Here is a 13,748-nt window from a genome sequence, read left to right on the forward strand (position 1 = left end):
CTGTTGCGGCTTCACTGCCCGTTTCCTACTGCGCATGCATGAGTCGCGCGGCACTTTGTGAATGGCCCGTTGTTTTCTGGGACACACACATGTCCCAGAAAGCAATGGGGCCACTTGCCGCAGAGGAGGAAGCTCTGCAGAATAGGAAGAGGCAGATTAGGAAGACTGCCTAGCAACAGGGGTTTCTGGTAAGTAAAATACATTTTTTTTTTCAATTTTTTTTAAGATTATGAATGCTATTTTTTATTTTAGGGTTGCTCTCCACTTTAAACCCTCTCTCCCACAGTTCTGTTCAAGAGAAAATAAATTGCTTTGCATTCAAGAAGTGTCTGGCGCTCATGAATCTACCTTGCATTTCACCCACCATGCCTTGTAACCCATTCTACACAGAAGGATGTCAGCTGTCCCTAACTCTGGAGGTTCTCATTAGACCAAAGGGGACCCGGGAGCTTACTACACATAAATTCATAAATACATGTAAAATGTAATTATATAATATACAGTACCTATCAATTTTTGTTTCTCCATATTTACTATCATAGCTACTTACTGCTTTACTGTAACAATTTAGAGCCTTTTGTATTAATTGCAACAGTTAAAAAGTGCTGGGCTTTACAAGAGTAAATTGTTCCTACTGCAAAGATTATTCAAGTTAACCTGTAATTACATGATACTAAGTACACAAAGTTTAGCATAGTACAATGTCTGTTCCTACTTTGCTAGTCCTACTCACAGACTTAATGTGATACTAGAGCCCCTAAAATCAAACCCATAGATAGACTTTCTGAATGCTGGTATTTGAATAAGAATACACATGCCCACATGATAGTGCTTAGGCATCAATAGTTTGTGTAGGCATCAATGCTACTGGCTGTGTAAAATACTGCTGGAGAATAAAGTGCTACTGGATGATATAGAAATATACTACTATTCAAGTAGTATAATCTCACATTTAGTGGTATAATATAATTCTATATTATCCAACCATACTCAGGCTATGTGTATATTTGGGCAGTCTGTCAACTGCTACACACACCTGACTAAGCTCTGTCTTATTCAATGACATTTAGCCAGAGCCATGCTAATACCTACTACCTTCTTTACCCTTAGAGATTTGAAATCTGGAACTGTTCCTTCGAACTGAGGCAGGTAACCAAAAAATGGTTAGGCCCTTATAATTTTCAAAGCACATTTAAAGTGGCATATCTATAAACACATTGTGTTAATAGCTTTTTTTTGTCATTTCTATTCCTTCTGAAATATTCTTGAATAACATCTTAAAAGGGCATAGAATTGAAGGCATACAATTCTGATAAGAGAAGAATGCGTTAACTCTTTTATGTATAATTCAGAATAACTTTGTAAAGGAGCACAGTCTATTAAATAATCATTACAGACATTGGAAACAACTACTGACACTGGTTGCCTTAAGGTCCACAGTAATGGGTATTCATAGTAAATAATAGAGTATATGTCAAAACTGGATTGCTAGGCTATAACTTTTTCCCCATGTATTGCCACACTATTAATGTATCCAAAAGAGGCTGCCAGTAGAAAGGCACTGATCACTATTAAAAAGTTACAGTGTTAATCAAGTCTATACTCTACTGGAGGGTTGAGCCTAAGGACCCATTTACAACTGCATGTTTTGTAAGTCGAAGCTCCAAAAACACTCAACATATAAAATCACCTGGTTTTTAGTTGTGCTTGGTAAGGTCTTGATCACACAGGAACACTTAAAGCGGGGTTCCACCCTAAAGTGGAACTTCCGCTGATCGGAACCCTCCCCCCCTCCGGTGTCACAATTGGCACCTTTCAGGGGGGAGGGGGGTGGAGATACCTGTCAAAGACAGGTATTTACACCCACTTCCGGGCATAGACTCCCGTGGGAGTCTATGCCTCTTCCTGTCCTGCCGCGCTGTCTGCTGGGACACACACGGGTCCCAGAGACAGCGCAGACAATTCCTATTGCGCTGCACAACTCGCGCATGCGCAGTAGGGAACCGGGAAGTGAAGCCGATTCGCTTCACTTCCTGATTCCCTCACCTAGAATGGTGGCGGCAGCAGCCGAGAGCCGAGCGATCGATCGGCCTCGGCTGCCGGCATCGCTGGACCCCGGGACAGGTGAGTGTCCATTTATTAAAAGTCAGCAGCTGTAGTATTTATAGCTGCTGGCTTTTAATATTTTTTTTGTAGGTGGAATCCCTCTTTAAGAATACACCTGTGTGAGGACCATGTTTCCCTGCAAAGGATGCACATGTGTTCCTTGCTTCCTCATGCAGGAAATCAAATTGTAAGCAGCTGCTGTGCCCGTGCAACTGTTGCATCCTAGTCAGGGCCGTCTTCAATATTGATTGGACCCTGGGCAAAAATTTTCTTGGGGCTCCCCCCTTTCATGCAGTTTCACTCGGTACCTGCTCTGAGACATACAATAAATATCAGCTAGACTAAAAAATCTGTTTACTGGGTCAAATCAAGCAGGAATTGGTTGCCATAGGTTACAGTGTATCATTACTGCTCACCGACTGGTTGCTAGAGGTTACAGCACACATTACGGCTCACTTATGAGGGGACTCATTAATAGACAGAAAACTCCTAGAGATCCTACGACTTCTGGGATCAGTGACAGTGCTGGGGGGAGGGGAGGGTGTGATCAATGGCAATGCTGATTGTTTGTTTTACCGACTACCAATATAAAGAGGAGTTTTGACACTAGCCACCAATGTAATAGGGGTTTACACTGAGCACTAATGTAATAGAAGTATTAACAGTAGCCACCAATGTAAGGAGGGATTTACACTGACCACCAATGAAGGGGAGCATTCACACTGGCCACTAGTGTGAATGTAAGGATTCTACACCAAGCACCAACGTAATGAGACAATTTACACTGACCACCAATGTAACGGAGACATTTATCCTGCGTTCATATTTGTGTGTGTTGGGAATGTATGAGGCCACAGAAATGTGCTGCCCTTTAGCAGATACACAGCAGTACCATTAATTGTTTTTGTGCGATTTTGAAAGAGTTTGGGACTTTCATTTGCATTTGTAGAGAATAGAGCAACCCTTTGAAATGAATAGCCTGCCTTACATGTCACCTACATCTTTATCCACTCTGTCAGTACACATTTGCATCCTTAAACCCATGCTAACTTCTGCACCCCAAACCATCCCCATCCTCTCCACTCCAATCCCCCTCATCTTTAACTCCACCTGCCTCATCTGCTCATCTTTGCACCCACCTTCCTTACCACCATACATACCCCCCTTGCTCACCTGTTCACCCCAAACTAATTCCTTTGCTGCCTACCTCTGCACACCCCACATGACCCTCCATCTCACTAACTTGCTTACCTTTGCAGAACAGGCTGATGGTAGGCTTAATGACCACAGTTGTAGGTAGGACTTTCAAGCACGCACCTTTATCTCCCCAGTGGGCAACATTCAGTATAGGTGATGGTGGATTTGACCCCAGGGGGGCATGATATACATATGAATAGCACCTGTATTTACTTATGAATGCTGCTGGTCCGTCACTATTTACATATGCATGCCAGTATTTCCATGTAAACACGGTCTGTAGGTGAGTCATCTGTACACAACAATAGTGCAGAGCTGGGCAGCAATAGTAACAGAACTTCACGCTGAGCTATCAGGACACAGCACAGGACTAAAACCTCAAGGGAGAAGGGAATTTACACTGGGATAGTTGGCAATTATGAGGCAGCTGCTTTGGGCCCCACAACAATGACAGGGCCCAGGGCAGCTGCCCCTTTTGCCCTGTCTTAAAGACGGCCCTGGTCCTAGTTGACATGAATGTGACTGACTGCATGTGGAAGCACAAAACACCTGTGCACCCTAGGGCAAACATTGCCTTCATGATGGAGAGTAAAACAAATCCCAACGCCTGAACACAGTTTTGCAATTTTGACATGAGTTAGTAAAGCTGTACATATCATTGCAACTACTTACCGTATCCAGATGAATTGTACCTTGTCAAATTGGGCTTTCATTTGGTGGTAAATGTTAATGATATCTCCTTTTTTTTTGTATCAAAGGAAAACTGGCCCAAAATAGTAAAAACATTAAATTTAGCTGGATATGTCTTGCTATACTGCCAAAGAACAACCCCAAATGAATTCTCCTGCTCCTGATGATAGCACATATGTGTATATTCTTTGTTGTTTGTACCGGTCCTAGGGCCCAGAAACAATGGTGTGCATTTTGCTTTCTCTTACCTAAAACACGCAAAAAAATGACACTGATAGTAATTTCAATAATTTTTTTTTAATTCCTACCTAAAATACACTGACCCTGACCTTTGCCCTTGGACTCTGACCTTGACCTTTGAGCCTGGCCTTGATCCTAACCCAAACCCTGACCTAGATCAAAACCTTATCTAGCTATTTTATTTTTTTACACACTTTTGTTTGTTTACTTTTCTCTCTGGCAGAAAGAAAGAAATATAATATAGTTTTCTTTCCATTCAGAGGAGAAAAAAACAAAACAAAATCAGTCTGTACAGTGACTGATCACTGTGGTAGCCATTCAAAGGACATCACAGTGATCAGGTGATTGGGAACCAAGCCTTCCGATTCCCAATCATTGGTATGAGACTGGGTTTTTTTTTCAGTGAGAACCTGGTCTCATTTATGTGTACTGGTGGCTGCAAGGGGCCAAAAGAGGCATAATACTTAAGCATTATGTCACTTGAAGCATTTTTGGCCGCAATAGTCTTCAATGGGAGAGCCTGAAAAACATGCAAACATGCCTAAACAAAATAAGCTGGAAAATGTCTTCATCGCTCATTTTTATTTCCTAATAACTAGCTTTCCATTGGCTAAAAAATATTTTAATAAATGCCTCAGATGCCTGCAAAATGCCTGTACAGAAAAACAAACAAACAAAAAGAAAACAGCCTGCAAAACAACCAAAGAAACTGAGCCCGACTGTGAATGCAGACTTAAAGGAGAAGTACAGCCAAAGCTTGTTTGGCTGTACTTCTCCTGTGGATCACAGGAGTGCAGTTCGTTTTGCACTCCTGTGACTCGTTTTCAGCAGAGAGTGGGCTGAAGTCCGCTCTCTGCTGACGCCACAGAGTTTGTCCAGGCTCGGGTGTCGTCACGACCATACGGGATACTCCTAGATCCCTGGACCAACACCCAGCCCAGCCTCTCAGCGAGCCATTTAGAGCTTGAGCCAGCCACTACCACCCCCTCTACTGCCCCTCCACTGATAGTCACCAGCTCTCTGCTCCCAAAACTGTGAGAACCAAGTGATTGGCAGTGTTCATTATATCAGTTCTCAGTGTAGAGTCACTGGGGGACAACTAGTCGCATGCATCCACCTAGGTAAGTATGGATAAAAGAAAACAAAAAAACATACTTCTCTCTTAACAGGAGTTTTCTAGTTTGGTCAAAACAATGCAGAGTACATGATAGGTGGACAGCATGTGCCAAGATCCAAACCCCATTCTTTTTTTTTTTGGGTGTCCCTACTCTGCAGAAGAATAGCAATCACTCCGGAAACATAAGCATATATAGTCAGAGAGTATGGAACTGGAGTTGCAAAGACAATATATGACTGAAGAAACCATGACTGCAGTGCTTTTGTGAGCATTGTAATGCCAAACAAGAACTTTTAAAGGCACAAAATAGATGCAAGCATACAAAGTAAGTTATGGTGAAGAATGCATGACAGCAGAATTTAACGTATACTTTTATGATAGGCAGTGATGAAATGCATACATTTCTTTGTTATTTACTTTAATATAGAAAAATCTGGCAATTTTTGATAGTGGGATATTACATTATCAAATGATGAATGGAGAAATAAAGTTTAAATCTTGGTGGCTGCAGAATATTATAGACCATTCTTATATCACATTTTTACAAACTTGCTATAAAGCCTCCAGCATATCTGATTAGAAAACACCCATACATACAAGCCTTATATACAGTGTCTTGAAAAAGTATTAACACCCCTTGAAATTTTCCACATTTTGTCATGTTACAACCCAAAGTGTCAATGTATTTTATTGGGATTTTATGTGATAAGCCAACACAAAGTGGCACATAATTTTGAAGTGGATCGAAAATGATAAATGTTTTACATTTTTTTTTTTACAAATAAATATGTGAAAAGTGTAGTGCATTTGTATTCAGCCCCCTTTACTCTGATACCCCTTTCTAAAATCTAGTGGAACAAATTGCCTTCAGAAGTGACCTAATTAGTACATAGAGTCCACCTGTGTGTAATTTAATCTCAGTATAAATACAGCTGTTCTGTGAAGCCTTCAGAGGTTTGTTAGAGAACCTATGTGAACAAATAGCATCATGAAGGCCAAGGAACACACCAGACAGGTCAGGGCTAAAGTTGTAGAGAAGTTTAAAGCAGAGTTAGGTTATAAAAAAATATCCCAAGCTTTGAACATCTCATGGAGAACTGTTCAATCCATCACCTGAAAATGGAAAGAGCTTGGCACAAATGTAAACCTACCAAGACGTGGATGGTCATACACCTAAACTGACAGGCCGGGCACGGAGAGCATCAATTAGAGAAGCGGCAAAGAGACCCATGGTAACTCTGGAGGAGCTGCAGAGATCCACAGTTGAGATGGGAGAATCTGTCCACAGGACAACTATTAGTTGTGCATTCCACAAATCTGGCCTTTATGGGAGAGGGGCAAGAAGAAAGCCATTGTTGAAAGAAAGCGCGGTGGAAAACTAACACTGCACATCACCCTGAACACACCATCCCCATCGTGAAACATGGTGATGGCAGCATCATGTTGTGGGGATGTCTTTCTTCAGCAGGGGCAGGGAAGCTGCTCAGAGTTGATGAGAAGATGGATGGAACCAAATACAGGGCAATCTTAGAAGAAAACTATTCAGAGTCTGCAAAAGACTTGAGACTGGGGCAGATGTTTGCCTTCCAGCAGGATGGGGGGGGGGGGGGGTATAATTTTTCTTCTACTTCTTCTACTTCACAGTTACAGTATGTGCCACTTTGTGTTGGTCCATCACATAAATAACTGGACAGGTAGTCAAAGGGAATCACCCTATAGAAGACACAATGAGGTTCTAACACTTCCCCATTCTAAAAGAAACATTGTTTTTAACTCTCGGTTAATTGGGTGGAGAGAGATTTCCTTTCTTGTCTTGTCCAAAGAGAAAGAGAAAAGAAATCTCCCAAACAGGTATACCAATAGCAATAAATGAATGACAGAAGAGCTAACTGTACCACACTGTAAAATGTAAGCAGCATATTTTAAAGTTATGCAATGTGAATGAGTGCATGTAACAAGTCTACTACAGTTGTTATCGCAATTTGGATGCAAAAGTATAAATACGCTTTAATGGTCCAAGTAAACAAGAGCATGGAGCATAGATGATTTACTTTTGTCTGGAATAAAATAGGTAGTGCTTAGTTGCAAGTGAGTGGAAAACCTTCTTTGCCTAGATTTGGCCTCAAGTTCACCACTGCCAAAACTGGTAAATTGAGATTCATTTGTAAATTTGTTGACAAAATGGTTTTAAAATCTCAGTTAACAGGTAACCACTAATACAATTAACACACTATAACCAAACATTGATCCCGTGGTTACCTTAATTGCTTGAGAGGCTGCAGCTGCCTCGTTAGCCACCTTCTCGTCAGCAGACACCAATTCTCTTTTAGCGTCAACGTCCACAGTCTCCTTTTCTATTTTAATCATCATCTTCTCTGTGTCTGCTGAAGTTTTAATCAATTCTGGTTGAAGCGCAGTGAGCTCTTTCTGCATAACTGAAACCTAATACAAATTACATCAAGAATAGTGCTGATTAGCAAATGTAAGGCTCGATAAAGATCAGAACATAACACAACAAAGGAGCTGAATAACTCACTCCCACTGTTAGTTCATTCCATTATTTATACATTATAAGTTTTTTTTTTCTTTGTACCCATTTCTAAAAGTTAAAAAAGAAAAAAAAAAGCATAGTGAAAAAATGAACATAAAAGATGTTAAAAAGCTGTCAGATACTTAATAATTGTTCAGTTTTCAGAGTGATATTGCATTTTCTTTTTATACTGTCACACTTCACTCAAATGCTTTATTTTATCTTTCAATGTTTTTATTAGTTTTGTAAGAGCAAGATTAGATACAAGAATAAATATGAATACATCAATATTCTGACGCCAACAAAAATTGATATAATGTATACAATTAGAAATGCAAAGCAGAATTGATTTCATGCCAGGAGGACCATGTCTTTTTAATTGTTTAAGGACCGCCCACGAACATTTATTGCAGGGAGGCCCCTTGAGCGCAAAATCATGTACCTGAACATGATTCCTTCGGGGTCTGGGGAGACTCCTACTGTGATTGGACACGAGAGCGAGTCAATCAGCGGCTCCGGTGGATGCAATTTCCACCGGGAATCCCACGATTGTTCATAGAGAGGCAGAACGTTGGTCTGCCTAGGTAAACAAAGCAGATCGCCATTCTACTAGTAAAAAAGACAGATCTTGTGTCTTTCTTCAGCTAAGCCACCCCCCATACAGTTAGAAAACACTGCCAGGGAACACAGTTAACCCTTTGATCTCCCTTGATGCTAACCCCTTCCTGGCCAGTGTAATTTATACAGTGACGGTGCATTTTTTTTAGCACTGATCACTGTATTGGCGTCACTGGTCCCCAAAAAGTGTCACTTAGTGTCAGATTTGTCCACCACAATGTTGCAATCCTGCTAAAAATCGCCCCCATTACTAGTAAAAAGTCCATAAATCTATCCCATTGTCTATAGACACTATAACTTTTGCGCAAACCAATCAATATTTTTAAAATCTTTTATTGGATATGTTTTATAGCAGTAAGCAAAAAATATTGTTCTTGTTTTCAAATATTGTTTTTGTTTATAGCGCAAAAAATAAAAACCGCAGAGGTGATCAAATGCCACCAAAAGAAAGCTCTATTTGTAGGAAAAAAATTAAATTTTTATTTGGATACAGTGTTGCATAACTGCACAATTGTCAGTTAAAGCAACGCAGTGGAGTATCGCAAAAAATGGCCTAGTGAGGAATGGGGTTAAACCTTCCGGAGCTGAAGTGGTTAAATTGCTCCTCTCTATTATGGTATTAGAGAGAGAGAGACCATCAAGTCTACCATTTGCATAATTCCATTAATCTGGGCAAACCACTGGAACAAATTCGGTGAGCAAGTCTGTTTCCAAAGACTAGGAACGGTGGCCATAGCTGCATTTATCAGATGAATTAATAATGTTTTTTTATGTGCAGAAAAAATGCTAATGGGGCATTGCCCAGATTGACTGAGTTTATAGCCTAATACTTGGACTGAAGCCCAGAAAGCTGTAATGACAGGACAGTCCCAGAATATGTGTAGGAGTGTTCTTGTTTTTAACAGCGCCAACATACAGGACAGACACGAGGTTCATTCTATTCAAAAGATCTGGGATCCTGTACCATCTAGTGAGTAAATTATAGCCTTCTACGATTTATTTGACATTGTGTAAAACTATGATTGAGATTTTTTTCCAAAGCTCGGATATATAAGGGGGTGTACAGGTTTCCGCATCTTGAAGAATAATATATAACAAATGAGTGTGTGCCTGTGTGGGGAAGAACTTAAACATAATTTTTCGAATGTTGTAGTATCCAAAAACAGCTGTTCAACTGCCTAGACACCACACATGGAGATTGTTTGTCACCCCAACAGCATAATATAAGACCTATGTGCAGGTTTGATGCGGGCCACCTATGGGTCCCTAGCACTATCTGGCTGTGCATTTCCGTGGGGCGATCTATCAATAATTCTGGCAGATAACATCTTTGATATACATTTATATATATACTCACACAAAACTATTTATTTTTGATATGAGATTTATTCTCAGTTGTTTTGTTAATTTACAAATAAATGACTACAGCGATTTGTTCTCCTTAGATATGCCTCTGAAGAAGGGAATGTTTTCCTGAAACATGTCAGGCGTTTAGGAGTTCACATGATAAAACCATATATGAAACTTTTGATGTTGTGCAGACTATATATTTATATGTATGATTACACGCATTGATATATGTATGGATTTTTATACTGTTCTGTAAAATGATTTTGTGTATCATTTTTGTGAATACATTTGTAATATATTTTTTACTCATATTTTGGTCTGCCTAAAAGTCCTGTTGTACCGGGGGGTACTGTGATCTCCCTGTTAGGGGATCTTTCTATTTATCTCATATCTTTGATCTTATTTGAAGCTACAGTTATTTTTTAATTAGAATGTACAAGTTTTGTAAGTATTTTTGTAACTTTTGTGTGGAAATATCACATGGTTGGATTCAAGCGGACCCAGTCATACAATTTAAAAAATTTGTCTCAATCATCTGAAAAAGGCAGAAAAGTCTTTTCACAGTTATATGGACTTTTAACAGACATTTATCCAGGTTCACTTTGACCTTTCCTTAAAGAAGGCTATTGCGTTTTTCCCTTGTAACCTTAAGCTTTACCGACACTGAATGGGCCAGCAATAGTTCAGGACTCCTTAATTGCCTGATTTTATCTAAAAGGGCCTCTATCTGGGCGGTGCATTCTTTTTACTTTTGTGCTCCCTGGCAAATCAAAATACCTCCAATATAACATTTATGCGTTTCCCAAACAATAAAATGATCTGTATATGTCTGGTCGTTTATTTGAAAGAACAGATCCGATATAAGCGTCTCGTTAAGACGCCAGGACAAGTGGCCACAGAATGCAGTACCCAAGATAAAAGTACAAGAGATGTGCGCATGGTCAGAAAAGGTTAGAGAGTCAATAACAGTCGAGGACAATGACGGCAGCAGCATTTGAGAAATAAAAATGTAGTCGATACACAAGTAAGATTGATGGACACTAGAAAAAAAAAAAGTAAAATCTTTATCAGCAGGATGAACTGATCTTGAGGTATAAACCAATCTTAAATGATGTAAAATTTCTTTAGCTTCGTATAGTTTTTGATGTGATAAATGTGAGGTTCCCTTAAACATATCAAGTAGTAGGTCTAAGGCAATATTAAAATCTCCACCCAAAATCAGCACCCCCTCAATATGTGGAATAATTTTGTCTAGTAGTGTTTCTAGTATGTTGACCTGATTGCTATTTGGCAAATATAGGTTCACCAGTGTGACATTTTGTTCAAGAAGAGTGCCCTTGTCTATTAATAATCTGCCAGCCTCCAAATACAGCACTTCTTTCAATTGCCAGGGAACTTGGTAAGATATCAAAATACTTACTCCCTTTGATTTTTACATTAAAGAGAGTGAATGATAGGAGATATGATAATGATAATTAGATAATTTGTGAAGTGAGTCACTTGTAAAAAGATTGTAGGAGTTTTCATTTACCACAGGTCATTCAGTAAGTGTGGGTTTTTCAGGCATATTCAGTCCCTTGACAGTATAGGAGGTCAACACTATTGCTGGCATTATAAAGAAAAAAAAACCTCTTAAAATAGCCACAAAGAGGCACTTTAAAAAAAGTGCGTAACTCTCCTACAGTGTTTTTGTAAGAAAAGAGGAGAAATCGAAAAGAATAAAAAAACCCCCATCAAACGGAAACAAAGCAAAAACTAACAAGAGGAAATAATATGTCTAGTATCCTGGGCGTAATCCCCACTTGCCTCCACCTAAAAATAAATAGAGAGCGGGGCGATACAGGGGGAAACCCCAGGTGACCTAAATGGGGGGAAATGAAGGCAATGGGGCATATGTGAAATGCTTAAGCATAGCCCCTAACATATAATTATGTCTACTCCCGTTGCAAAACAAACCGTTAACAAAAAAAAAAAGAAAAAAGAAAAAACACCCTTCCCTCTACTTTCCCTCTTACCACACTTGACAGTGAGTGAGAAACATGGAAACATGAGGTCATACATGGAAGATATGGGCCTTCCCTATTACTGCATATAGACATCATGTATATGTTGTCCAGAGGCCAGTGGACATAATAAGCACAAGGGCTGGTAACCCCCCCCCCCCCCAAAAAAAAAAAAAGTATTTAGACTATCGTATTATGTATTTGTCTCACAATCCTGGAAACAGAATTAAAATAATCAAAATTTACACATACAACTTTGCAGTAAGACTATGATCATTCTTGTATTTTGACGTGTATAACTATTTCCCGGTTCATGGTAATCCATAGTAGAGGCTGCGGGTCGTCTAATATAGAGCTCCTATATCAGACACCTTTATCAATGGGAAGATTTAACTACTTAAAAAGAGGATGATGCAAAGGTCATCACTTGCATTAGTGGTATTAGTGGACTGAATAATATTTTAAATACTCCTTCAATGAATCACATTACTCTAGTTACAACATTTTGGTGCTGTATCCTGTATGTTGCAATTGTAAAAATGTTGTAATCATAGTAATATGTATTATTGGAGGAGTATTTCAAATATTATTCAGTCCAACATATCCAGGATGAACGTCCTTTGGTGCAGAGTGTAGCCTTTATTGGAGCCCAGCAACAGATTACACATCCAACAAAGCATATACAAAATAATGCAATGATCAGAAGCCCTATGAGTTCCTGGAGAATACGAAGTTCTTCTGTTCATAAAGGTTTTGCCAGTATTATGTACGGTACATTTGCAAATATTCAAAAGTATGTTAGGAATTGTGTTGGCTCTGAAAGGTGCCACAGAGGTATAGTACTAAAAAAAGGGCAGAACATCAGTGAGAAGATCACTTTTGTAAATTGTCAGGGAATATCTGATTGCCTTCTGGAGGATCAGGATGCATTTATTTTTATTTTGCTGGAGCAAATATTTTATTGTTTTTTTTTTTGCCTTCCTCTGAATCAACTCTGGGTAAATAATTTTGTATATATTTTTTCTATTTATTTTTTTTAGTTGAAATAGATGGACTTTTGACTTTTTTCAACCTATGTCATTATGTGATTATTGTTATGCTGTGTCAGTGTACTTAGTCAAAATAGGATGTGTCCACCCAAAAATAAAATTGGTCTGTTTTTGCAAAAGGGCCCTATTTAATCTATATCTTCTGCTGGAGTTCCTTTTTAACATTACAGGCACCACCTAGCCACCACATTTTATACTATAAAATGTATCTTGAATAATTATTGATCAATCTTTTACATGAGTATAATAAACCTAGAGGCTGTGTGGTAGCTAGTAGATTTTTGTTTGCCTAAAGCCTAATTCATGCATTAACACATTTTCTGTCCTAGGGTGATAAAGCTCACACTGTACTGTTTAACCACTTGCTGACCGCCCACACTAAACATACATCATTACTTTGACGTTAAATACCCGTGTTATGCCAGCAGCTATCTGCCATAACCCCAGTATCGTTATTTACTATGGGCAATTCTCTATAAGATAAAAGTGGTCCCAAGAGGCGGATTCATAGTTACATAGTTAGTCAGGTTGAAAAAAGACCATCTAGGTCAACCAATACATCATTTTATATATATACACACACATACATACACACACACACCAGTTGTGTGAAAAAGTATGTGCCCCTTTCTTTCTGATTTATGTTTTTGCATATTTGTCACACTTAATTGGCTCAGACCATCAAACAAATTTTATTACTACACAAAGATAGCCAGAGTAAGTACAAAATGCAGTTTTTAACTACGTCCAGACCAGATCCCGCAGTTTTACTGCGGCAGGTTGGCTCGGCTGTTCAAATCGATGTTACCTTACGTCGCTCCGCCTCTTGGCCACTAGGGGCGCGCGCC

General features: G+C 39.3%; 1 protein-coding gene across 1 annotated transcript in view; it reads right to left on the reverse strand.

The window, feature by feature from the left end:
* Positions 1–13,748, reverse strand: part of DNAH3 (dynein axonemal heavy chain 3) — a 730,495-nt gene that overhangs the window by 87,212 nt on the left and 629,535 nt on the right. Inside the window, exon 50 of the mRNA XM_077448990.1 lies at positions 7,610–7,792. Within this exon, the coding sequence (XP_077305116.1) occupies positions 7,610–7,792 (183 nt within the window). The remainder of the gene's footprint in view (positions 1–7,609; positions 7,793–13,748) is intronic.

Source organism: Lithobates pipiens, unplaced genomic scaffold (genome assembly GCF_037356315.1).
Source record: "Lithobates pipiens isolate NorthernLeopardFrog02 unplaced genomic scaffold, aLitPip1_a1.2 Scaffold_22, whole genome shotgun sequence".
NCBI lineage: Eukaryota > Metazoa > Chordata > Amphibia > Anura > Ranidae > Lithobates > Lithobates pipiens.